The 27,574-nt window shown below is 42.9% G+C and overlaps 1 protein-coding gene across 8 annotated transcripts in view; it reads right to left on the reverse strand.

Annotated features, from left to right (window-relative positions):
• Positions 1 to 4,197: 4,197 nt before the first annotated feature.
• The window catches only part of myo18ab (myosin XVIIIA b), a 130,880-nt gene continuing 107,503 nt past the window's right edge, over positions 4,198 to 27,574 (reverse strand). For 5 of the 8 annotated variants that reach the window (XM_034097091.1, XM_071205322.1, XM_071205321.1 and 2 more), the window contains 9 exons: positions 25,257 to 25,373; positions 24,239 to 24,322; positions 21,407 to 21,544; positions 19,411 to 19,596; positions 19,133 to 19,272; positions 17,278 to 17,322; positions 12,049 to 12,171; positions 8,936 to 10,447; positions 6,707 to 6,796 (listed from right to left, as the gene is read on the reverse strand). In XM_034097091.1, the coding sequence (XP_033952982.1) occupies positions 8,944 to 10,447; positions 12,049 to 12,171; positions 17,278 to 17,322; positions 19,133 to 19,272; positions 19,411 to 19,596; positions 21,407 to 21,544; positions 24,239 to 24,322; positions 25,257 to 25,373 (2,337 nt within the window). In that variant the 3' untranslated portion in view covers positions 6,707 to 6,796; positions 8,936 to 8,943. Of the gene's footprint in view, positions 6,797 to 8,931; positions 10,448 to 12,048; positions 12,172 to 17,277; positions 17,323 to 19,132; positions 19,273 to 19,410; positions 19,597 to 21,406; positions 21,545 to 24,238; positions 24,323 to 25,256; positions 25,374 to 27,574 lie in introns of all 8 variants that reach the window. The other 3 variants (XM_071205318.1, XM_071205323.1, XM_071205319.1) reach the window with 3 other exon arrangements.

Consider the following 27,574-nt stretch of genomic DNA (forward strand, 5'->3'; position numbering starts at 1 on the left):
AATCTGAAAAAATGTGTGATAGTGAGCACTTCTCCTTTGCCGAGATAATCCATCCCACCTCACAGGTGTGGCATATCAAGATGCTGATTAGATGCATGATTATTGCACAGGTGTGCCTTAGGCTGGCCACAATAAAAGGCCAATAAAAGGCCACTCTGAAAACATGCAGTTTTGCTTTATTGGGGGGGTCCGAAAACCAGTCAGTATCTGGTGTGAGGGGTAGGATTAGGGTTAGGGGTAGGGGTAGGGTTAGGGTAATGTTGTGAATTGAGTGGCCTGTGTTCGTCGTCTATAACATACGCCTGCCCATACCATAACCCCACCACCACCATGGGCCACTCGACAACAACCTGGTACTAAGCACACAGGCATCTTGTTAAAGTTATCTTATCTTAGCCAGCGCCTTATTGATAGATTATATCTATATGGCGCTGATCTTAGCTATCTCTTAGTGGAGGAAAACAATTATCACATCACTTACGCGACTCTGGGATTTGTAGTCTTTCTAGTTGCGTATTTGTCATAGTCTTATATTTCAACAGTTTTACGACAAACTGTGACTTTTTTGACATGGAAATTATTTTTTAAGATTGACAAACATCATATGTGTAATTCATGGCACAATTCAAACGGGATCGAAAGATACGTTTTCTCTCTCCATTGACTTCAATACATTATTTTTCCTAAATAAGGTCCCATGGACCCTGGAAGTAGGTGGGCGTGACTTCGCCATTCTATATAAATCTCTGCTTCCTCAAAAAACACACACTCCCCTCCCATCAGCTGAAGCCTGTCAAACTTGCCTCCCTAAACATAGTCTCTCACAAACAAATCACTTGTTTTAAATGAATTTGTTGAAATAATAATGACTTTTTATGTCTTAGTGAAACATGGCATAAAAATGGTGACTATCTCTCCTTAAATGAGGCTACATCTCCAGGATATAAATACTTTGAGAAAGCACGCAACTCCGGGCGTGGTGGGGGGCTAGCGCTTATTTATCGAGAAACGTTTGGCATGGCTGAAATCCGGGTTCCTGATCTGCCATAATTTGAGTGCCTAGCTCCAGAACCCCTACTAATTGTCTCTATCTATAGACCACCAAAGGCAAATAAAACCTTCATCTCAGACTTCTCAAGCCTACTCACAACTATATGCCCTACTTTCACCAGGCTGGTTATCCTTGGGGACTTTAACATTCATGTTGATGCCCCTAAGTGCTCACTGGCCACATACTTCCTCAACCTCCTGGACTGTCTCCCTCTTACCCAACATATACAAGAGCCTACTCATGAACATGGCCACACCCTTGATCTTGCGATCACTGGTGATGTCACGGTTACCAAAACCCACACTCTTGAGCTTGGCATGTCAGACCACGGATGGTGCTGCTGGATGTCATGTCTCACCCATTGGATACTGGCAAAAACGTACCACATGTCCGTAAGACCAAGGACATAGACCATAGTCAGCTAACGTCTGCCCTCTCCTCTTCCCTATCCAGGCCCCATGCTGCACTCTCACTTGAAGAGCATGTGCACCGGTATAATAACACCCTGCATGAGTGCCTGAACAGGCTGGCACCTGAAATAACCCGAGTGGTGTCTTTCCATCGCTCTGCCCCATGGTACACTGACCAGCTCAGAGCGCAAACATCAGAGGGTCGGAAGATTGAGCGCAGATATAGGAAAACTGGCCTAACTGTCCACCTGCTCTCTTTTAGAGATCACCAGAAGGCCTATTCCTCGGCATTGAGAGCAACCAGGTCAGCCTACTACTCCATTCTGATTGAGACAAATCGTAACAAACCCAAGCACCTATTCTCCACAATACATCGGTTGCTCAAGCCTAGTGATCCCTCATCAACCACTCCTACAACTGATGACTGCAACCGCTTTATGGAAGTTTTTAAAACAAAAATTGAAAACATCAGGCTTAACATCGCCAAAGCCTCCTCAAACCAACCTGTCTCTCCACAACATCCTGTACTTGCTCCATCAAATGCACCAACCCAAAACTGCTTCACGGAGGTCACGCAAGCTGAGCTTTCAAAAATCATCTCAACTATGACCTCATCTAGCTGCGCCCTTGATCCTTTCCCCACCTCCCTACTGAAAACCTGCTCTCCTTCCATTATTCCAACTGCCACCATCATAATAAACAAATCCCTTTTGAGTGGTGAGGTCCCCCCCTCCCTCAAGCTGGCAGCCATCAGACCTGTCCTGAAGAAGCACAAACTGGATCCTGAGGTACTCACAAACTACCGCCCCATCTCAAACCTGCCTTTTCTAGCAAAAGTTCTGGAAAAAGTTGTTGCCCTTCAGCTTCACGAACATCTCCATTCTCATGAGCTCTATGAAACCTTCCAGTCTGGTTTCAGACCAGCTCACAGCACTGAAACAGCTCTGGTCAGGGTTATAGATGACCTGCTGATGGCGGCTGACTCTGGTTCCCCAAGCCTAGTCATCTTGCTGGACTTAAGTGCAGCATTTGACACTGTAGCATGTGTCGGCGACTCCAGGAGGTGGGAATCGCTGGCAAGGCTCTGGACTTGTTCCACTCGTACCTCACAGGAAGACAGGTATATGTCCGTCTTGGAAAAAGCACCTCCGACTTACACTGTGTCACCTCTGGTGTACCCCAAGGGTAAGTCCTTGGGCCACTGCCCTTTTTAATTTACATGTTGCCCCTGGGACAAATACTGAGGAGCCATAACATCAGCTTCCACACATATGCTGATGACACACAGATGTATTTCCACACAGATGTATTTCCAAACTGCCCCGGATAAACATCTGGCACTTTCAAATGTCTCAAGATGCCTGGAACACATACACCACTGGATGAGCAACAACTCCCTCCAACTGAATAGCAGAAAATCAGAGGCCATTCTGATTGGAACATCACATCAAACACAAACAACTGATATCCCTCATTTCAGCATCAATGGCCACTCCATTCCCCTCTCCCCACTTGTAACGAGCCTTGGTGTGAAACTGGACTCATCCCTTTCATTCCAAGCACACATAAAGACGGTCTGCCAAGCCTCATACTACCACCTGAGAAACATCTCCAAAATGCGACACTCCCTCACCAAACCGGATGCAGAAAAACTGGTCCATGCCTTCATCACCTCCCGCATTGACTACTGCAATTCTCTGCTTGCAGGCATTCCAGCAAAAACCACTCGGAGACTACAATATGTACAAAACTGTGCCGCCCGGATACTCACAAAAACACGCAAATCAGAGCACATCACCCCCATCCTTCACTCACTCCACTGGCTCCCTGTAACACACCGGATCAATTACAAAGTCCTCATAATAGTCTTCAACGCCATCAACCACACTGGCCCCACCTACCTACAGGAACTGCTAACCAGAAAACATTCCCATACTTCACGCACTCTCAGGTCAGCCAGCTCCAATCTCCTGGCTGTTCCGCGGACAAAACTGGTCACCATGGGAAACCGTGCTTTCTCCTGGTTCACGTGGAATCAGCTTCCAGAGAACATACGGACCTCGGCATCACTCTCAGTTTTTAGGAAATGCCTCAAGACCCACCTGTTCCACACCGCATTTTACTGCCTGTCCTTTACTTTATTTATTTTTAAACCTTTTATGCTATTAACCTTTTATTTTTTATATTGCCATTTTTTTATCCTATATGCTCCTTTAGATATCTTTTTACTTATTTTTCCTTATAGGTTTGTGAAGCACCTTGAGATGACGTTTGTCTTTAAAGTGTGCTATATAAATCAAATGTATTATTATTATTTCCCTTTGAGGCATTCACAGGCTTCGAGTGGGGCCATTTTTACGTTTTTGTTGTTGTTGGTTAGATTCCTGAATTAAGGTCAGTGGTTAACACAACCTTAATAGATTTTAACATTTTGTTATTCTAAGACATACAACGAATCTGTAATCTTCTGTGTCATAAAAAGTAAGACAAGTAAACGTCATTAAGAGCTCTGGAGAATTAAAGTTTTGCGTTAGCTAGTATTTACTTATGGTGATTGCAGTTAGAAAATGTAAAAGTATCATAAATAATATCATCTTCAGTATCCCAAAAATCTAAAGGAAAATCCCATTGCTTTTTATTGAGGTAGCTCCAGCAATGCTAACTTCCGGGTTGGCCTCCAAAGTTCTGTTCAACGCTGCTGACACTCAGACAAACACTCACAAATCCAGTCTTCAATGCATTTTAAAACAATCACCATCATTTATTTACAATATATTAAACTGTAATGCAAAATGTATAACAAGTGGTCAATTTGTTCAATAATGAAAATAAACATGAACTATTTTCAAAGCTAGCATCAATCATACACATATTTATATATAAATACGGTGTGCAGTCAGCAATATTATGCCGGCGCTTTTGTTTTTTTTCTGTTGAAGCGAGAAACTTTTATCAATAAGGTCAAAAACACATTTCCACACTTGTGTTGTCTGCATAGAGAATACAAATGAAGACATGAGTATAAGAAAAGCATGTATAGTAGAATAACAACTTCCCCCATGATGAACAACATCCACACATTTTTTTTCAGCCCCAAATGCCACGCTAAGCTCTCCTGGACTGTAAAAGGTTTCACAAATAGAAATAAATGCTCCTCAAATACCAGACAGATGACAAAAGCTCGGGATGTAACACTTTAGCAGCCATGAAATTGCAGGTTCCTATTCTCTTGCTGTTTCAAGGCATCATTGGGTTAAAAAAGAAAACCTGACAAATAAGCAGGCCTCATCAACACTCAACATGATTTCACATTATGGGTTATACAGGTGTGTCCAGTTATTGAAGTCAAGTACACAATGAGGCTCGAAGGAGACGACTGGTGATATTCAATAGTTGTCTTGCATCATCATGAAAACCCATGAAAAGACAATGGAAGATCACTTGATCTCGATGGAAACAGTACAATTAGTGGTTGATTTACGTGTTTGGTCAATTCTTACAGTCCAACTTCCTCCATTGAGCAGCAATATCAAATGCTGCTGACAAAAACTATCATAAGATGTTGAGAGGGCTGTCACTTGTTCAAAATGACTGCATATGGTAAACACATGTGATAATTGTATCTGTAAAGATGTTGAAATGACATCACTCTGGCCTACTATTGAAGGTTCTGCCGCATTATCTGTAAGCTAGGCTAATGTGCTAGCCGCTAGCGCAGAATTCAGAGAACTAGCTAACAGTGCTTGATGAATTATTATGATACAAAACTATCTGCGAGGCAATGAGTCGAAGCATTTGGATTACACAGTGTTGAGGGAAAGGTTTTCCTACGTGTTGGTTGACATTTGCTTGAATTATATTTTTGGAAAGTCTAATAGTGCCGTTGCACTGTGCACTTTATCTGGCTCCTGAATCAAATGTGAATAACAGTATTGTCCAGTTAGCAAACAAGCTAACAAGCTAGCTGAGACATTATTATTGACTAACGCATTCCCAGTTGCTTTAAAACTACAGTGGCTGGCAATTTAGTAAATGACTGAATGTTTTTGAAAATAGAAAACTTATTTTTGTAAGCCTTTAAAGGAAGGAACCAATTAGCTGATGGTTGAAAGTACAAGTATTTAAGCTCAGATCATTTTGTCACATATACTAAGGTCTTGAAAATAGATTGTTGGTTTTGGTCCTGCCATGTGATTTGCTGACGATAAGACAAATATAGAATAACACCAGTTACTTCCTTGAACATGCTGGTTGAGGATACCATACAAAAGACAAGGTGCCCAAAGCCAGGTACATTCCCTGTGGAAAAGGAAAGCTCAGTGAACTCAAAACACAGACGACACGTAAAAGACAAGCACAAGGACAAACCCACAAACTCTGGAAATTATTTAGTCAAATCAAGTCGAATTAAAAGTAAGGCAAGGTCTTTCGCAGAGGTAAGCTCAAACATCATGGAAATTAATTTTATCTACGGCGGTCCTCTGCAAACAAATCTATCAAACATTAAAACAAAAGATTCAAATGCTTTTATAGCAGAACAGAAAGTGTTGCTCTCGTCCTCCCCTTTGAGGAAGAGATCAGTTCCCAGCAAACAGATAGTGAGCAGATGATGAGAGCATACAGTGCGGCAGTGACTGAAATGCCACGGCTGCAGAGGAGAACACTTGCATCAGATGGCACTTGAAACTCGAAATGGGAATTAGATCGAGAAGGAAAAAAAAGGCTGTTGGGACTTTTCTCAGGACTCAATTGGCCAGAAGTAAAAACAGTGTGCTCACATACTGAAACAAAGGCTTTTTGGCAATACATTGTACTATGGCAATACATATTATTGTGGTGAAATATATGTGACGAAGAGAGGAAGCGTGAAAGAGACAAAGATTATCATTTCAACCTCAAGTTCTTTGGCTCACTCACAACCATACAGCCGAGCGACTGCTGCCTGCATGCGACCAGCGGAGAATAACGGAGCTGCTGTGTGTGCACTGAGCAGAGACTGATGAAAGTCTGTCAAACTATGACCTATCCCCGGGGGGGCTGCCTCACCGTAGGAAGCTCTGGTTGAGTGTTATTTAGTGTGTGGTTGTGACCGCAACCGTGGTCAACTTAGCATGCAAGACAAACTGTCACAGTGCGAGAGGGCGCGTCCAGAGGTGCTGAAAGCGAGGACTACGACGAAGTCTCAAAAGGCCCGTCCTCGCCATCGTCCTCTTTCATTTGGCTGCTGTTTCTGTCGCGGGAGTTAGAGCTCTGGGTCGCCCCCCTGCCTTCCTTCTCTTCTTCTTCCTCCTCTTCATCAGACCGATCGAAGTAGTAGTATTTCCGGCCAGCGGTGCTACAAGGAAAGATCGAGAAGAAGCCGATGTTATTTTCGAGAAAGTGAGCAGAGGACAGTTTGGTGTCTCAGAGAGCTCAAGGCATTGCTACATGAAACCAATGTGAGGAGAGCTTAAGTAGTTCATATAGGTTTGCTAAGAAGACTGCCGACCATTATTTGTTTGTTCAGTCAATATTCTTGATTAATAATTACAAAAGCCTTAATCTGTTGTGTTGTACATGACTCACTGTGTACTACTAGCTGTGTTTTCTATATTAACAGGGTTTTTCTAACTTGTACATGATGTCAACGGGGTGACTCGGTTGTGTTCTGGTGTTACGGCATGTTGAGCTCTCATAACTGCCATGAACCAGCTTGACCTGTAGCACCTCATGCAGTATGCTCAGAGCATGCACACCTGTTCTTTTGGTTCTTTAGGGAATAAAAAGGTACCATCCAAAGTATTGGGAGTTTTTCCCTCATCTCTATTTATTATAATGAACAAAAACAATACAATCCATTCAGCAGTCTACGTAAAAGCCTAGCCCGGCTTCTTAGCACTATTTAACAATCAAACTGTTTAAATATTGCAAACTGGGGTTAATTACTGTCAACCGTGCATATCAAATTAAAGTGTAATTCGTTGTAAATCAATGCTCGGGGTCTAATCCAAACGGCAGTTCCAGCGCAGGAAGGAGACATGTATTAAGGCCTTTCTTATTTCACTCGTGTTCTTTTCAGGCCATAAATCAAAGTGACATCTTGGGAATGATTAAGGGCCGAGTTACCATGCAGGCTGAATGCAGCTTCTCACCACTGCACTTCCTGGTGTGAAAACATTCACAACCCCCGGCTCCCAGAGTCTTCAATGAAAACCTCACGTGTGAAAAGAGAACCATAGAGGTTGTGCTCACTGTTTAGTAGGTGGAGGAGTAAACATCAAAAATGTTCGGCATGCATCATCAAAAACGCAAACCCAAACATTAGAATTTCAAGTGTTTAAGTCTGATCCATGCCAGACTAAATGTGGAATAGTTAGTGAGCTGATTGACAAGCGAAAGTCTTTGGTTATGTCCAGTGTTGGGACTAACGCGTTACTGTAACGCCGTTACTTTTGGCAGTAACTAGTACTCTAACGCATTACTTTTTAAATTCAGTAACTCAGTTACCGTTACTACATGGTGCGTTACTCCGTTACTGCGTTAGTTTTTTTATATAGTCAACAGCCAGGTGAACAGAGATGAGAACTGTACTTAAGTACTTGAGTAAATGTACGGTACTTAGATACTTCCTGTGTCACATGCGGAGACGGGCTGTGGGCGTGTTTGTGTTGTTTACTAACAAGACTATCATGGCGGCGGCGGAGCTCAAGTCTAGTTTCTCCACCTGGAGATATTCTCACTATTTCACTTTTGTCGAGCACAAAGAAAAGAACGTTTTAGTTAAATGTAAGTTGTGTCCTGGCGGGTCAAAGAGCCTATCTACTGCCCAAACCAGTCATTCAAATCTCTTAAAACATCTGCAGAAACAACATGCTGGGACGAAGCTAGTAGCTAAGACCACAGAGACTCAGCCGACGCCACTCCACCTCCACCTGCACCTAAGCAACAGCGGCTGGATTTTAACCAAGGGACTGCTAGCCAGGGAAAAGTCGATAAAGCCATTGCACGGTATGTTGTAGAACACATGCAGCTATTGCTACAGTGGAGTCACCCGCTTTCAGGGAGCTAGTTAGCATGATAGCATGTCCGGGCGGCACACGGCATATGAAACGGAAAACGTTTTCCAACTACCTGGAGAAAGAATATACAAACATGTAAAGCCAGCTAATATCGATGCTATCCAGATTGCATATAATGCATGTCAAGTTGATCAACAGATTGTATTATTCTCCAATGCAATAACAGTACTGAAATGAAGGCTATAAGGGCATTAATATAATGGGAGCCCTTTTTTAAGTAACTAAAAAGTTACTTTTCACAGTAACGCATTACTTTTTGGTGTAAGTAATCAGTAAAGTAACTGAGTTACTTTTGAAATGAAGTAACTAGTAATGGTAACTAGTTACTGGTTTTAAGTAACTAGCACAACACTGGTTAGGTCACACCATGCTTGAAAACCACACTTCAAGCTAAGTCCATGTCAGGCATCACCTACTGCCTGCCTCAGTCACTGTCCGCCCGGTACAGGTACTTCAACATCAGGTTGTCCACCTTCTTTTTCCTCTTCTTTTCATCCTTTTTGTTAAGGCCCCCACTCGGTGGCTTAGCTTCTTCTTCTTCTGCTGCCTTTTCTGGGCTGGAGGTCTTTCGTACCGGGGCCCTCTTCACACTGTTGGAGCTACGGTAGGAAATGGTGGAAGCACCGGAGCTCGAGTCTGAATCAGATTCAGAATCTGAAGACGAAGAAGACGAGGAAGAAGACGAAGTTTCGGCCCTCTTCTTGGACTTTTTCTTGGACTTCTTGGACTTACTCGTGGAGCTGCTCCTGGAGCTGCTCCTGGAGCTGCTCCTGTGGCGACGGTCGTCTCCTGAGCTGTCGGACTCTGAGCTGTGGCTTCTCTTCTTCTTCTTGCTCTTGCCTTTGCTCTTGCTGCGATGGCGACTGCTGTTGCTGGTGCCGCTGCGGGGAGCTCTGGTGCAGTCCACCGCCGACGCTGAACGCCTTAGACTGCTGGCAGGGCGACCGACATCTCCGTTGCGGAGACTTTTGCTGTCGTCATTATCATTCTTGGACTTGTCTTCGTCAGCCTCAGAGTCTTCCAAGCTCGTACGCTTAAACTTGATAGGTTTGAAACTCAGAACCTCGTTGATGGCTTTCTCCAGGTCAGGGTCGAGGTAGTTGCGATGACTGACTGTTTTGATATCCATGTTATCATTTGGGTCATTATCGGTAGTTGATGATCTGGCCTGTGATGGAGGCATGGAGACACTGCGGCCAGTGGACGAGTGAGGACTGTACGCTGATCTCTCGGTAAAAGCCACGCTGCGACTATCATCAATATCAACGCCAAACTCGCTCAGGCGGCTGCTGCGTGCCAGGGACATGTGGGAATCAGCTCGGCTAACGCTCCCAGGGCTTCGACCGCCAGTCCGTCTGCTGAAGCAAGGGCTGCTGGGACTGCTACCATAAGCTGAGCGCCCGCCTCTGCTCTCATCTAAGCGTGAGGTGCTTTGGTGGCGTCCCAGTGGGCTCGATAGACCTAAGCTGACGGTAGATTTGGCGTCATTCTCGGGGCTCAATCCAAGACGCGTTGAGGCCCGACTTGGCGCAGCGTATGAAACGACTGATTCTTTGTCAAAGTCCCCCCAGCGGCTGTCCATGCCTTTCCTGGCTCGGCTATTGGCCTCTGAATAAGCCTGTGAGATGACTGAATCTCTGTCCTTCAGAGTATCCTCTGCCTGGGACTTCCGCCTGGAGTTCATTGAGTCATGCTGAAGATCAGAGCTTTTAGGTTTACCCTTATGGAAAGCATCTTCTGAGTCGGCATTCTCCCTGAGGGAACTGAAGAGGGCTTCCCCTTTGCCGTCAACGTTGGAGCGTTTTCTGTAGCTGAGCGAGCTCATCACCGACATAGGCCTGCTCGGCTCTACCTCTTTGCCTTCTTTATTCAACTCTTTCCATTCCTTACCCTCTTTCCCTTCCTTTGCGTCTACATTTGAAGCATATCTAGAAAGAAGCCACAGTGGAAAGGACAAAGGAAAGAAGACAGGTAGGGAGAAAATGACAAAGATGAGGTCAAGTGGAGGTGAGTAAAGGAAACAAATAAAAACAAATGAATGAAATTGACAAATAAAAGAGTCAAGAAATGTAGCCAACATGAGAGTACAGCAATGACTGACAGACAGAGAAAGGAGAGCGTAGCTGTGAAGAATGATAAGAAACTAATAGCGTTTTTTTTTCCTGCATTGGAATGTTAAGACATAAAAATAATTGCATTGCCCATCAATGACAGATAAAGGCCACAGTAATGATGAAGAAATGGACAAATCATGAATCCATTACAAGCTCACGTTAAAGTAAAATAGATGTTTTGTCCAATTTGGCATAATGGCAAAAAACCCTCATCTGGCCAAAAGAAAGGCAACGTTTGACTTGTATCCCATAAGTCTTACTATTCTTGACAGTAAATGCTTTTGGTTGAAACCTAAATCTCACAGATTGGATGAAGGACTCTAATCTGACCTTAACATTTGCTACTGTACGTTGAGTGGACATGTAGAGAGAAGTAACTTTGACTTTCTATAACGAAAGTGATTATATGCATATTTAAACATGTCGCCAGCTAGCTTAACCGCATATCCACTGACATTAAGGTTAGCCAGCGCTATCAGACCAATGTGTGTGTTCATATTACTGTCAGCAGACAAACAGATGACGTTTTTAAATACTAATGAGTCTGCGTCAATTTGGTTATGAATGTATTTAGAGAGATAACGAGCTTAGTTGTTCAAATGCTAATGCTAAATGCTTATTAGCAGCTAGGTTGCTCATGCTAACAGGCTGAGATTGGTTCTTAGGCCTCTTTATACAACTGTGCACACTCAGGTTACATATGGTGTCATCATTTCAAGAGGGCAGCTCCTGTAGTCGAATGTTACCTAATGAAACTTAGCAAAATGAGAGTACAGCAATGACTGAAAGACAGAGAAAGGATAGCATAGCTGTAGACAACTGATAAGAAACTAATAACGTGGGTCTATGTGAAGGACTGACAACTAGGCAGGATATACGTTTGCAAATGGCAAATAAATTGACATTAAAGTCCCATCGATGTAAAAAGACATTACAGGAGTAAGTGCTGGGGAATCAGACAGTGTCTGTCTGTGGGGACAAGCTGCTAAGAGAGATTTAAAAGCTCACAAAGTTTTTAAAGTTGGGAGTGGCTCGGAGAGGAAGTGAAGTTAAATCTTCTGGTAAGGAGACAAATCTGGGGCATTGGAAGCTGTCACCTGGCAGACACATTCATTAATCTCAGCAAGCGGCTCAGGTAGACTACGCCAGCTGGCCAGTGGGCAGGTCGATAAATCTGCCACGGAGGTGGTTTGTTTGGAAAAAAAAAAAAGTCTCCTTTTCACCGAGCGGACGACAATAAAGACAAAGCAGCTTTGAAACACGTAAGTAATAGCTCCCACCTTATTTCAACCAAGTGCTCTACTGCTATTGCATTAACTTCATCCCGACACAGTTCAGAAGCAGTCAAATGTGTAGGTAGACGACTTAGTAACAGCTGCTGTAGTGGTAGTAATAGCAGCTGCCTGTGTACTGACCTGGAGCTCTTGAGGCTGCCGTCATCCGAGAGGTTTTTGGCGGATCCTTTGTTTTTAGACAACCATGACTTCACCCCGTCTACACGGTCCTCCACCTCAGAGTCTGTGTCTGAATCGCCCTGACTGGAGAGGAGTCAGAGACAGGAGAACCAGTCAGAGGAGAGATGTGGAGGAGGTTATGAATAGAAAACTGTAATAAATTGTCATTCAGAGAGGAGAGAAAAAGGCAAAACAAATGTTAGGGTGAAAGGAGAGACAACACTGGTGGGAAAGTTCCTGTATTTCTCTGTAGCTGTGGATCCAAACAATGAAGGCTGTAAGTGTTAGTGTGGAAGCAAAGGGGGATAGTGACATTTATTCATGCTCAAAAAGCACCCGTAAGCACACACACATGCCACACCACGCAGCGGCTTCTTCCTGCTGTCACTTTGAGACGAGCGCTTTCATGGTCCTGCAGTTAGCATCTCAGGCAACCAACACACATTCTACCTGTACCTCTCCCAGAGCCCCAGCAGCACCATGACAGGAGCAAGAACCAGTGAGAGAGCCTGCATATAGGAACTATCCTTGTTTTTTTAAATAACTTTATTTAAACTGACAATGTGTTCAACACCTGCCAGGTGCTGTAAAGGGGTCATACAATGCATAGTATTGCAGAGCCATAGCTACCAGCATAACACACCTGAATCTCTGACAAAACCTATGAAGCAGAGTTGCATTGTGGGAAATGTAGACGGCACGATTTGGCAACAAAGAAGAATGCATTGAATATTAAAGATGGTATCTGTAGTTTGACTGCATGTTTGGATTGTTTCTTCTTCTTGATTGACACGTGCTATGTTAAATCTGCGGAGTTCACTTCAGAAAGATTTATCAGAAGATATTTTCCGACTTGACTGAACTGACATATAGTGGCGTTCAAATACCAAAAACAAATTATATAAATATTTCCCAGGTTTTTAATGACCGTAAGAACCCCGTTATATTTGTCTGTGTTTCAGTCCAACAGCCTTCAGCAGGAAATACCTGCATAAACCTCCAACAATAGGAGCGTAACAACCAAAAACGATGAAATGAGAAGAATTGTCCACGTCCATTTGTTTAAATGTCATGTCAAATGTCATCAGGATTAAAGATAGAAAAAAACTGAGAACTTTTGTTGGAAAAAAACCAGATGATTTGCTGCATTGCACAGCGGTGGCAGGAAACGTCCACGTGCACCTTTCATCTGATAATTATTTTCATCACCAGTCCTGCACACACACGCAGTCATATCCGTTGTTGACAGAATGATTTGGTACACAGCTGGGCACTGCGCTGTTCTCCGTCTCAATCATCATTACACATTCACGAACCACTGCGAGCCACAGAGTAAAACAGAGGGCTCGTCATCAAATTTGACACGGATGAAGAGAGCGCAGCAGTCATTAAGTGCCGTCAAAGCCCAGTGCTTGTGTGTTGCTGTGAAATTAAGTTGTTACAGCTTAATAGTCCTACAGAGACATCAGAGGGTGGCTCAACGCCTCTGCATCTGTTTCACAAAGCCTCCCATCTCGCCGTGGAAGAGAGAGAAAAACATTATTTATAAAGGCCCACTTAAACTATGATAATAACAACATCGTTAGTTTATGTGATTTCAAAGCTTATATTTAAAAATAATGGCCATTGAGTTCCAAATCCATATCTTGCTAGCTTTCATGGAATACAATAACCTTGGGCGGTAATGATGGGAGAGCATTCATACCAAAGCTGAGGAGGGAGGCGACCGACTCCTTAGATGTAATTCATCGTCTGTCTCTGGGGGCTTTTGAGAAAATAATGAATACACATAACTGAAGGAGTATTACGTAGGTTACAGTATCACGTTTTCTTTTTTTTACCCTTTTAGAGTTAAAGGCTCGCACGGATTTGTGCGTTGGTCAAGTGTTGTCGAGTCAACTCTTTCCTGGAGCTTTTATAAAGGATTCCTTTATAACCTTTGTGTTCACTGGCAAAACGCCTTTAAAATAAGAAACCTCTTCCCTCTCGAACATATGAACATGGGGAAACCAAGTGCAGTTAAGGTTGTTTTCCCTTCGTAGTGAGACTGGCGAGTCTCCTTAAACAAAGACAAATGACTCATGGTCAGCAACTCCTTGTCCTTGAAATGATTATGCCCAATATGTTTTGAAGGGAGGAAAGGTAATTGCTGCCTGGTCTGCTTTAAGTCAGTTCCCAATGTGTGGTGTGTTCTAGTGCCACACAAGTCATAGGCAGGGTTCAGGGCGGATAGTGGACATACGAAGCACAGGACCTCTGTGTGTGGAAAGGGTAAGGCTGACAAAAACACTGCTGCGTCTCAATACTTCTGTACTGTTGATATTTTTGAGTGCATAGGTTTGTCCCAGTGCGAAGTACAGTATAGCAACATGCACTGTAAGTACCTAAAGTGCACTTATAAGACTGAATGCTGTACACTTAACATACTGAACAACCACTTTTTAATTAAAGTTGCGGCACTGGTCAACACAGAACCGTCAACAAAACGCTGTATGTGTGTTTTTTTTGTATTTGATAAAGATACCACTATCATAGTGTTAAAAAGCAACCATAAATGTTATTGGGTTGATCGAGCTGCCTGTAATGATTTGCAACCGCAAACGATAACATTGCTAGCAACATTTCTGTTTGCTAGTTAGCTAAAAGCAGCTAGTCGATAGCCGCTGTTAGCTGCAGCACTAACACTTCTGTCGAGGGCACATCAGCCGAGTGTATTTCAGATAACGCTTCCTGGTTGAAATACAACACATGTTCACAGTCACCATGGCAGCGTACTAAGGGAAGTATCTGAATTGAGACACGGCATTTGCCTCAAAACAGTCATCACACTAGAGATGCTACGAGCGATTATTGTAGTAAAATACATTATAGACGTTGACAGTAAATGTTTTAAAGCGACGGTCAGTATTAAACGATTTATAACTCAGATTTCATTAAAAGAGCTTTCATATTTTGTGTCACTATTTCCAAAGACTTTCTTGTCTGGGTACACTTTTGTTATACATTCAGAGCACTCGCAGGTTCTACAGCCAAAACCACAATTGTGGGCAATATATAATTGGGCACTTCACACATGGTGTCAAACACAATTGATGTCCTTGACCACCGTACCATTAGTTAAGCCCTGCCGAGAGCCTGGGGGAAGCAAACAAACAGTGCTGAGGAGACATTAATTGTCTGTGACATCCCGCCGCCATTGGTTGTACATCTCTGTTACACACCATTACATTCATCATTAGCTTCTATAGATCCTCCTGCTCTGCTCCGCTCCTCTGGGTCCCTGGGTCTTACGGACGCCACTGTTCATGCCTCCGATATATGAAACTGTCGACCTAGTGAAGTCCCTGTGGCTTTGCAGCGCAGACAGGCATATGCATCGTCTCCCAGGCCGCGGGGAAACATCCTCTCAGCCCCCACGCCACAAGAGAAGGTGACACAGTTCATCTGCGCTGCAAAACATACACCGTCAAGAGCAGTGGCGTTGAACAGTTATTCATTAGATGTCACATGAAGCGACAAAAGCCTTTCCTTAGTGTAATCAAATATCTGGGGTAAAGTGAGTTCCACTTTAGATTTTTTAAGTAAGAGAGAAGGTCTTTGGAGACGCATCAGTGATATTATGTCGTCCTCCAAGCCCCTGTTGGCTGTCTGAGAACATGTTGAGTGACAGCTAAGAAGCCAAAGTAAACACATGTACCTTCCAGCAGTATCTGAGCAGTATTGAAGAATAATGTGTGGATGTTCTTTTAGAAGCTTGTGGTAAAGAAGCATATATTTGTTTAATACTGAAAAACAGCTCTGTATTTACCAAAAATCAATTTCGATTTGTACAGGTTAGTGTCAGGAACATTTCAAATGAAAATGTAAAGTTTAAAGTGAGCTCAGGAGTTCTAATTTACAAATAAATGATGTTAAACAATCATTTCATAGGTATTTTCTAAGCCAAAGGGGCTCCAGTATTAGATGCATCGATAGGCTCATACAGCTTTATACCAATTCAATTATACTGTATTAATATTAATCTATTCAAATGGATAGCCATGTTATTTACATGTCACGGAAATAGAAATGCACGTTGTATCCAAACACCGTACAACGTGAGCTGTTTTATTCAGAGGTGGCAGAGCAAACAGCCGGGTACAAAAACACGTTGGTGTCTTTGACAACAGCCCCCCCCCCCTCCCACTGACAGGCACGCACTGGCTGAGGGCCACAGGTTAACGCTGCGTGTGTGCGTGCTACTTGTCCGGTGAGCCAGACAGCTTTTTGTCCGACAGTTGAGCGTTCTGCATTATTAAGCAGCTGCGAGTCAATGGATGAGGAGCACACTCTTTCCGTCCCCTGTCAGGAGGGCAGACGCCGCTGAGCTGCAGTCACATCCAGCCCTGGAGCGGGGCCATGAAATATTAAGGTGGCCCCCGGGAGCCAGAGGCTGACTCACTGCAGACCGCTGTCCATACATGACACCATGAAGTCCGACATGATGCCCTAAGACCGAGGCGGTACACACAGCTGGATACACCCCCCCGGCTGTGTGAAGGTGAAGGGAGAGCAGGGTCTGGGCCTCCAGGAGGACCACTTGAGAGATCAAGACAATATGCCTTTCAATTCAAAGCTTTGCAAAGCGGGTACAGAGACTCCGAGGAAGGAGAGACGTGTCATGCTGGGACTCAAGTAACAAATGGTCAGTGGTGTGCATGCAATGAAGAGGACACGGTGTGTTATGAAGGAATCTCTGAGCACTGGTGATGATGCATTATCCCCCAGCCTTCACACATCAAAAGGAAATCCCCCCTTCTTGGATCGACTGTATCTCTGCATCTGCCATGAGGCATTTGAGTTGTTGAACATGTGTGCACCTGGAACTGAGCCATCGCTCTTTGGTTCCGAGGGCCTGACACCAATAGCTGATGTCTTGAAATAGATGAAAATCACTAAATTGGCCAAGAATGCCGAGGAGCCTTCCAACTCGTTTCTAGTTCTTCTGTCAGGGGGGATTTCCCTTCAGATATCAGCCCGTTTCTAACGGTGTGACAGCCGCACCGTGATGGGCGAACTGGACCGTATCTAAACCCGGAGAAAAACGTTTCTCTCTTCGATATCAACCTCTCAAACGAATGTTCAAAGACTGGAGAATACTGCATCATTTCCAGTGGTTAAAAACAACAAACACAAGTCAAGGATCCTCACGCTCTGTTCTGTCTTTTCTGATACTTTGTCACCATGTCTTGCAAACTGGTCGTGATGGTGATGGGCGGAGGGACAGGGAAGAAAAGAAAACAGGAAAAACAAATGACAACAGAAAAGAAAAACACAATATAAGAATTAAGACAGAAATAATACGTAGAACATGAGAAGCTTGAAAGTGTCTGCGGTAAAAAATGATGCTTTAATGAATGATGGTTCAAAATGTCTCTGTAAATATGTGTGTTCTGGAAGTTGCTGGGATGACCCGGTTCTGATTTGCTTTTGGCGAACTGAGAGGGAGGACGACCCTGAGTGTGTGTGTGCGTGTGCGTGTGCGTGTGTGTGTGTGTGTGTGTGTGTGTGTGTGTGTGTGAGACTGTAAGGCTCAGCAGGTGCCTTAGAGTGGACTGAGGACTGGGCTGTGGATAATACAACGTGAGAGATGCTTTATCAAGAGATCATTTCAGTGCGACTCACTCCCTCCCTCATCTGAACGAGTGCTGCAGAGATGAAGTATGTCTGTAGTTTGACCCGGAGTTAGCATCCTAAGGGCTCCCTCCGCAAAAAACAACCAGAGTTTTACATTGGACTTTGGAATATTGCAGAAAATAAGATCGTAGAAAAACACATATTTAGGATATTTACATGTTTTGTTCAGCAGGATAATCTACGCATATTAACACATTAGGCTATACACAAACTACATGCATGACGATCGCATGACTTCATGTCACCGCTAAGCTAATGGTTGCTGATGTTTGGCCTGATGAAGTTTAGTAGACTAGCCACTTGTTAGCGACAAGACACAAACGCTTCAGATGTTCACCAGGTTGGTGTTTACTGACATATTTGATGTCATAGAACAAGTCTTAACAATTTCCTAAACTAATCTTATTTCTGGAATCTATCCCGCACAAAATCTATTGATTTCTCGACGAGGAAGTGATAAAATGATAACTCATTTCCGGAGTTAGGACTCTGCTTTCTTTCTGAGAGAAATGTTCACAATAGGTGTGTGTGTGTGTGTCTGTGTGTGTGTGTGTGTGTGTGTGTTAACGACGGATGGTTAGCCTAGCTTAGCATAAAGACTGGAAGGAAAAGGGAAACAGCTAGCCTGACAGTCTAAAGTTCAAACATACACCTTCAGCTCACTTATTATCATGTTGCATCTCCATTGTTTTATCCGTATTGAAGGACACATGTAAACATGTGTCTGTATGTATTTCCTCCGTGGCTTCAGCGCTGGGTGCCGGTTACAGGTGGAGAGCAACTTGTGGCTGTGTTGTCTCTCCAGGCACAATGGAACCTGGATATCTGAGTCAAAGCTTTGTTCTACACACAGACGTGAGACTGATTTCAATCTGCTCTCGTCACGCTTGGGAAAGAAAAATAGATCAGATCCAACAGGAAGCTGATGTCACATGTAACTCGATCCTAGCATCCTAACATGGCAGAATGAGCATTTATAGCGAGTAGAAGAGTAGTAGAGAAACAACGCTACATAGACTGTAAGTCAGAATCCAGATGTTTGCCTGCATTTAACAGCATCGATTTTTTTTTTCTTTTTTACAATTTTAGTAAAAATGTTGCAGTAAGGATGGAAATTGCAACCAATTACTTACAAATTGTAAGCTATAAAACATCTTAGGATGATTGTATATTTGTAATAGATACAATCAGAATACCTTTATTCATCTCACAGAGGGGACATTTACAAATTCCTATTAATTTTTTGAAAAACACATTTCATAAAGATGGCCAAACGGTTTAAAAAAACAAGAAGCGGTCGTCAGTGAACCTTGAGCGAGGATTACTTTGTGAGCGGAAAGCTCCTACCCAGAAGTGATTTGTTCTGTACCTGTTGATGAGGTCTTCATTGTCGTCACTCTCCATCTCGTCCTCGATGGCTGCCTGCAGGTCACCGATCCTTTTGAAGGCCAGCTTAAGGTCTGACTGCAGGCTCTGATTCGCAGCCTCTAAGCTCTCAATGTCCATTTCCTGTTAATGAGACGAGAGTCAGCGGAGGTGGATCAGAGGTTGCCCATATCAACGCTGCTACAGTGCTGTCGCTGGATGCTGGACGGGTTCATTGATCATTGTTAGAAGTAGTCTCATTATTATCCGTCACGTCCTTACCAGCTCATGTTTTTTGCGGCTGGCTTCTGATTCCTTTTTGGCCAGTTCGCTCGTCTCCTCCTTGTTGTCGCGGATCTGTCTCTGAAGCCGTTTGTTCTGTTCCTTCTCTCGGATCTCACCGCTGCTGCGCTGGTCTCGTTCCTCGGTCAGTTTCTCCAAGTTCTCCTTGAGACGAGCGACAAGGCTCTGCGGGGCAAAGAGAATAAAAGAGGTTCAACATAAGCTCACGATGGTAACATAATATTATGCACATTTGGACAGTACACAAATAAATGTACAGTCACATTTACTTAGTCGTCCTGCAGAAAAAGTTAAATCCTAACATCACTGTACGTCACCTGGCAAGATGCTGACCGACACATGCACACACCGTTCTGTTCGAACACTGTGGCTCAGGGGACACATCACGGTGCAACAATCAGAGGGTCACTGGTTCATAGGCTTTGTGGGACTAATAGAGGGATTCGGATTCGGATAGAAGGTTCATAATTATGATTGGCTTCCGGTTAGCCTTCAGACTCAGCTTTCAGAATCATGACGTCCTGAAATGTATTTCACGTCTCCCCAGACAAGAATACCAGGAACATTGAAATGTGTACCTGATGATGTTGCTAGATGGTCAACAAAATGATTCAAATTAATCCTTAGAGGAACATGAATATCTATAACAAATGTGGTATTAATAAATCCCATATTTGTTGAGATATTACAGTAGAAAAAAGTGGTGCTATCTATGCAACATTTTTAATATTATATTTTTACTTCGACATGGCTCCTTCAAAGATCAGCAAGGGCTTATCCGTGGTTCAAACTTGACATCACTATGTCAAATTCTCACTCCTTTTGGCTAGCACTCCAACGTGATAGGCTAGGGGCAGGACATCGCTAACTGATTGACCAATCACAACAGAGCAGGCCAGCTAACCAATCAGAGCAGAACCAGAAGAGGCACAAAGTACAAAAGTGAACCTGGAAATGACCATAATAGATTAGAAAACAACAACAATAGTATTAAGAACAAAGCACCATATTTATCAGTCCCTGTGACACTAAACCTAATAGCACCAATTGGAAAGGGAAATACTATAAATGGGGTATATTTTTGCAAATGAAATCAATTTGAGTAATTTGAGTTTATCCATGCATGTAAACCAGTAATAAGGAATCAATAGTGTTTTTGAAAATCAATACAGTTACTAGTATGAATATTTGTGTACACCCCTAACATCACTGTTTGAACAGCTGACTCCTCCATGCAGTCTGTCTTCAGTCTGCACATCAATGACAGCGGCACACTGTGCTTCATCGTCGAGTTAGCTCCTGCAGTAGCCACTAGCCTGTCCATATTTCACTTTCTGCTGTGCCTCCTCCTCCTCCTCACATCTGTATTGATTGAGCTCTGCTACCTCCAGCTTTGATAAGTTATACTCCCCATACAACCTGAACTATTCCCTTACTTAAGAGCCCACACAAAAGCAAGGCAGAGTCTAACTGTCTGTATTTTCCTAACTCTGCAAACTCCACCCCAGGCAAAAAAAGAATCACATTAAATAAATACACATTTTGACTTTGGAGGGCGAGAAGCAGAGGGAGCTAGCCTTGCGGTGAGCACATTGCACAGTTAGTCATTACTAAAGCGAACCTGCAAAACTGAGCACAGGTTCATTCTATCAGTGGGCGAGAGGTATTCAATGTGTCCTTGGGAGTATGCAGATGGTTACCTCTATCCCTCACTTGTGCTTGTCTCAGGCAAAACCGTAAACGATTTGCCACAACAAGGAACGGCTTGTCGAGTGAACGCAACACAAAAGCATTGATGCTAATATCTAACTTGCAATGGTCATGTACCTTACATGTGGTGCCATTTAGAATCAGTTTATCATGACCTTTCTCTACTTGTTAACCTCCCAAGACCTCCTCCCATGGCATGCTGAAGCTTCCTCGACCAGCTGCCTATCAACACCAGCACTCCTCCACCTTTGTTTTTGTTTCTCACCTCCAGCCGTTTGACCTGGGTTTTCTCAAAGTCCAGCTTGGTCTCCAGCTCGCGGATCTTAGCCTCCTGCCGGCTGACAAGGGATTTCTCCACCATGGACTGCTCCTGGAACTCCAGCTGGCTCTGGAGGGCTTGTATCTATGACGCAAACATACACAACTTTACATATCTATACATGCTTAATTACTCGGGATGTAACGATACCAACAACTCATGGTAGGATAATATCGCGATACAAAGTCCACGGTACGATATTTATCGCGATATTGAAAAATATATATAATAATTTTTTTTTACTTTAATTTTTTTTTCTTTATTAAATAATAAATATGATTTATACAGCGTTTTAGTAGGATAGTAGTATTTTAAAGTGTCAACAATATAATAATCAGACCCTGCAATAGAATAAATTAAGTTTCACTTTAGTTTTTCAAGTAACTCAACTCTAACTCACTCACTCAGCGTCATCAAGGTTATCTTTTAGGGATGTCCATGTCTCCAGGTAGAAGCGGGGATGTTTGGGCGTTTGCAAAATCCCCTGCTGTGGAAACAACTCTCTTGCTTGGTACTGATGTTGCTGGGACAGAGAGATATGCTTTGGCCATGGGTGACAGCAGTGGGTCAAACTGTGCATTGTCTCTCCACCACTTCCAAAACAATACAGTTTTTGCCAAGAAGGTGAGGCTTATTGACAGGGCGAGATATAAATATACTGTTGGTACTTGTCCATATCTCTAGGTGTGTACATGTAGCCCTGTAAATACGATGTCCTTTTGTGTTAGCTGTTGTTTTATGTTCATGTTGTAACCTACTTGCTGTCATATTGGACAGGTCTCCCTTGAAAAAGAGATCGGTGATCTCAATGGGACCATCTAGTTAAATAAAGGTTTTTTGAAAAAAAATTATTTAAAAAAATAAAATGTGGGTAGATTTTGTCAGTCTCACGACGGTATTGAGACGTTTATTTACCGCGATATCGCGATATATCGTTACATCCCTATTACTTACTCAAGGCTCTGTCCTGGGTACACTACTTTTCTATATTTATCTGGTTCGACTGTCATCATCTGTAGCACTTTATTCATTGCTTTGAGACAACTCCACCTCCTAATGGATGCTAATCCTTATGACCTTAGAGCCTTTATTCAAATGATTGGTCCCCAAAAAAAGAAAAGAACACTGGGAATGATTAACCTAAAGAAGAGCTTGAAGTTTTAACTCCAACCAATCATTACAGTTGTTGATGTTTTGAGTTATACATTCTCCATCTGAAATATTTAAAGCTTTATCTATATCTGGGTTGAGTGTGTTTACCCCATATAACCAGCATGGGAAACCCACCATAGGACAGTAGTACACTTGACTTAAATCATGTCAAACTTTAGACGGAGAAAGTCTAGCTGTTTCTCTCTGCTTCCGGTCTTAATGCAAAGCTAGGCTAACCACGTATTGACTCCAGCTCTATGCTAACCACACAAGCATCATTTGTCTGATTAAAACCATTCATATTGCTACTTTAAATAACAAAATGCAACCGGTGATACATCGTGAAGAATGGTGAGGTATTGTTGATTTCTTTCTAGCTTTAGGTAAGTTGCAGCATTTTCTGTTCGTCTCAGTGGAGATACGTGCCCTGAAACTGAACCTATAGATGTTGATTTCATAATTCATAGTAAAGAAAAATACAGAGCTTGGGTCATACATTACATTTAGCTGACGCTTTTATCCAAAGTGACTTACAATAAGTGCATTCGACCAAGAAGATACAAACTTGAAGAAAACAGAATCATAAAGTACATCAGGTTTCAGAGAGCTAAAACATTTCAAGTGCTACTCAACTGGCTTTAGGTAAGCCAGTCCTTTGTTCGTATATAAGTGCTTTGTTAGTAATTCTATGGCTCATACCATGGACTGAAAGGTGGGAGATAGGGGGTTAAATCTCCGCCTTTTCTTGGCTGTGTTTGATTTGACAGGGGCAGCTGTGTCTGATGGAGACAAAGACTCCGCAGCAGCCGTCATTATGAAGATGACAGCTATACCATGTACAGCATTATTGCTTATCTGAGCTTGGGAGACCATATGTGTCCCATATTGCCAGTGCCAATCCTGCCTGAATGACACATCAATTACATCAAGGGTTGTTTTTTGCTAATAAAAAACCAAGGCAAAAGAGGCAGGGCTGCACATTCGAGCAAGTTTGCAAATGGCATTCTGCAATGGGCACAGAAGCAGGGAAAACTCGAGATATGCCTCGGCGTCAGGGGAGGTAAAGTGGATCCTGTTCTCAAACCTTTTTGAATTGCTATATTACTAAACCCTAACGCTTACCATAATCCCGCTTCTGTCTCTTTGGATTCAAGCATCCACAATTGTAAACCAAATTGACAGAGAAACAAACAAGAGATTGTATATTTTACCATTCAATATACTTTCATGCACTTCAGTAACAGTGATGTAAAGAATTGCCACGTAGAGAATCATGAGGCTTTGTGTTTTAACACCAGATCATTACTCACACCCTTTGCACTCAAAATGATATAATACATCATCAAGCAAAGGAACATCTTTTACCCCGATATGTTGGTGGTCAGTTTAGTTGGGTTGGGAACTCAACTCTTCAGCAACACAACGAAGTAGTGAGATCCCCGACACATTTTTACAAGATACATAAATGATGTTTTTTTATTTGTTAGTTAGCGTCTTTTAAAGCCTTACAGTATGTGACCTGACTTTAAGGCTCACTAACACTTCCCACTGGCCTTTCTCTGACGTGTGCTTTAAAAAAGGAACAGATTTTGAATGGCAAGCTAAGGGCAGAAAAGCAGCATCTACCTTCTCCTGAACCTCCTGCTTCTCCTTCAGGGCCTCCTCCAGCTGGGCTTGTAGGTCACTGATCTGAGCCAGGTTCTGGGCCGACTGAAAACACAAAGACACAAGCAAAGTCAGCGAGCAAGTGCATCAGCTCTGCAGACTGTACATGCAGCTAGAATGCAGACAAATACAAAGCTTCACGTAGCTCCAACAAAACATGAAGACAACATCGTGACTTCACCTAGACAAATACATCTGCTGGAAAGACGTGTTGCAGTCTGCAGAAGGCATATCAATACAATCTTATCTCAATGTGACCCGAGTGAAACATTTGAGACGAGTGCTTTTTTCACGGTAGATGAAGCACTCTGCTACCGTGGGTCCCACGGGGAATTCAACTCGTGCAATGATGACAGGAAGGATGGACTCCTTTGGAGCCAGTGGAAGCAGATCACTCTTCATCCATCAGCAGTGAAAAACAAGCGCTTTCACTCCACTTCGCTTCCACTTAGGAGAGCCTAATTCCACTGCTTTTAAAAATGTCTCAATTGGTAGGGATGTATGGTGAACAACTATCCCACTTAAATCCCGTGGTGGTGGGGTAAGTAAGCTAGCGATGTATTTTAGAGAAATAAGATTGAACATATGTGTAAAACTAGCTGAGTTTTTTTATTTGTATTAATGTTATAGAAATACACTATTTAGTGAATATTTATGAAGCTGAATATATGAAATATAGTATTGTATGCTAACTTCCTGAGTCTAAAATCTGCGGAAAAAGTTACAATTTCTCCACATGACTGAGGCAAGTTTCGGACACAAACAATGAGAAATTAATGAGGTTCCGGTTGACTTGTGCAGAGCAGGGTGTTATGGGTAAACTGAGGTCTCTGACAGTCACAGAGGAACTCAAATACGTTCATTTCTTTGTGTTTCCATTATAAAAAGTGTTCATTCAAGGAGCATGATAGGAAACAGAAGCATGGAGTGGTGGTTGTGATGTTCCCGTTGCTCCGGTAAAGAGAGGGCAGAAGCAGACCTGGGCCACAGCAGCCTTGTGTTTCTTCATCAGCTCGTTCATGTCCTCCTGGTCCTCCTCCATCCGGGACTGCAGGTCGTTCTTCTCTCTCTGCAGACGGCTCAGCTGCTCCTCCAGCTGCAACACGGAGCAAATAACAAGTCAGCCCAGCTGCTTTGGAACTACGTCAGACGACATTAGACTTGGTTTAGGCCCCCCCAACAAAACCAGATCACTTCACACATAGGAACACTTCCATTACAAAATAAGAGTCTCTAAACATATTGCTTAACAACTTAAATTATTTAGTACTGCAGAACACATTTAAAATGAGAGTCATTCAAATTATTTAAATGAATATGTGTGCACATTATTTGACATACATTTGTATTGTGTTTTCATTATCATGTTGATTTCAAGGGTCAAATGTATTGTTTTTTGCACATAAATTATTCTTTAAATCCCACCTTCCGGGCACACAGAGGGTCAAAGTGTCAGTGTGGAATGTAATAGATTCATATCATATAATGGAGAAATATTCTGGTGTATACACTTGTTTACATTTAGCTAGCCAATGTATAAAATGTCATTGAATTATCTCTATTAACAGTTGTAAAACGCCTGGAGCCATGCTTTGACTGTGTAGGTGTGCAGAGAGGTTTGTCTCTGAGGAGACCCCTTAGAAGCTCTCATCACAGGGGTTATTAAAGGTCCCAGTCATAACCACGATATCCAATTAGAGGCTAAAAGCTAGCGCCACCCGCTAGTACCTCCATGGTCCTGAAGTAATCCTATTGCTGTAATGACTGGGGTAATATACATGCGAATGAGAGGCTACTGGTGCAGAGCCAAGGATTAATACAGGATGACTAATGTGACATTGTGAAAAGGCTAATGAAACCATTTGCACACAGAGAGAGGATGAAGAGTCGGGGACAGGCAGAGCTGACACTGTGCCACCCATCTTATTAAGACACTGTAGGGCCGCCACATCGCTCAGTGGTTGGAGCCCATGTACTAGGGCTCAGTCTAAGTTGGAATCCGGCCTGCGACCCTTTACATGTGTCATCAGCTCTATCTCCCCTAGCCCATCAACACTTTGATCTTTACTACTGCATGTAGTAAAGCTCACTTGGCAGAGCTAGAAGCCCATGTACTATGGGCTCAGTCGCTCCTGCGGAGGACCCAGGTTGGAATTCAACCCGAGGACGCCCCTTTTAGCCCCGTCTCTCCAATATAGGCAATAGTTGCCGAAAAAAACGTTTTAAAAAGAAGGAAAATGCAAGTAGGGGCCGCCTTATAGTGTACAATGTACAAGGGGCTCAGTCCATGCAGAGGATGGCCTTCTTCCCCCCTTTAAACACTGTCACTCTACATAAGGCACTGCTGGCCCAAACAATGATCTTATAATGAACCAAATGAGGGAATCTAAAGACGGCTCAAAAATATGGATTTGAATTAGAATGTTAGATTTATTCATGTATTATCTATTTTTATCAGCCGCCACTGGATTATACCAAGGTGTACTTCAGTAACTTCGTATATATATATATATATATATTATATGGGCTCAGTCGCTGCTGCGGAGGAACCGTGTTGGAATCCAACCCTAAAACGCCCCTATGTCTCTCCCTTTTAACTCCCTCTCTCTAATAAAAGGTAATGGTGTCCAAAAAAAGATCTTAAAAAAAAGGACTGCCAAATATCAGCTTGGTCGAGCTAGCAGACCATCTACATGAGCTCAGTCCCTGCTGCGGAAACCTTGGTTGAAATCCAAAACAAGCCCCGCCCCTCTGTTGCCCCCTTTTACTCTAATAAAGGCAATAGCCGCACAATAAATAGTCTCCCTTAAAAACAAACTGCATGTAGAATAAACCAGATAACGCAAAGACAGCTTTTGAAATATGGATTTGAATTGTAAGGTTAAGGTAAGGTTTCTTATCTATTTGTATTAATATAACCGTGTGCCGGATCGTACCAAGGTGTACTTCAGTAACTAAAAATATCATCCTTGTGGAATCTGGGGCAAATTCATTTACATACCACCTTTTCCTTTGTTATCACCAGTGGCCCCAGTGAGTGCTGATAAAAGCTTTGAAAGCAGCTCCAGCTCTTCAAATATTGTGATGGGCGCTTCAGAAAAACATGACAGTCGAAAGCATCAAACTTTCATTTAACACATTTAACAGCAGGCTGTCGGTGCAATCTCAACCCAATTATCTGGATCGGCTCTTTGTTTTTTGGACTTTCCCCCCTCTCTGAGATTGCCATGTCTCTCTGTAGAAAAATAAAGCTGTCGAAAACACAAGACAATTTTCTCAAAACATTGCAATTACGGA

Source organism: Pseudochaenichthys georgianus, chromosome 13 (assembly GCF_902827115.2).
Source record: "Pseudochaenichthys georgianus chromosome 13, fPseGeo1.2, whole genome shotgun sequence".
NCBI lineage: Eukaryota > Metazoa > Chordata > Actinopteri > Perciformes > Channichthyidae > Pseudochaenichthys > Pseudochaenichthys georgianus.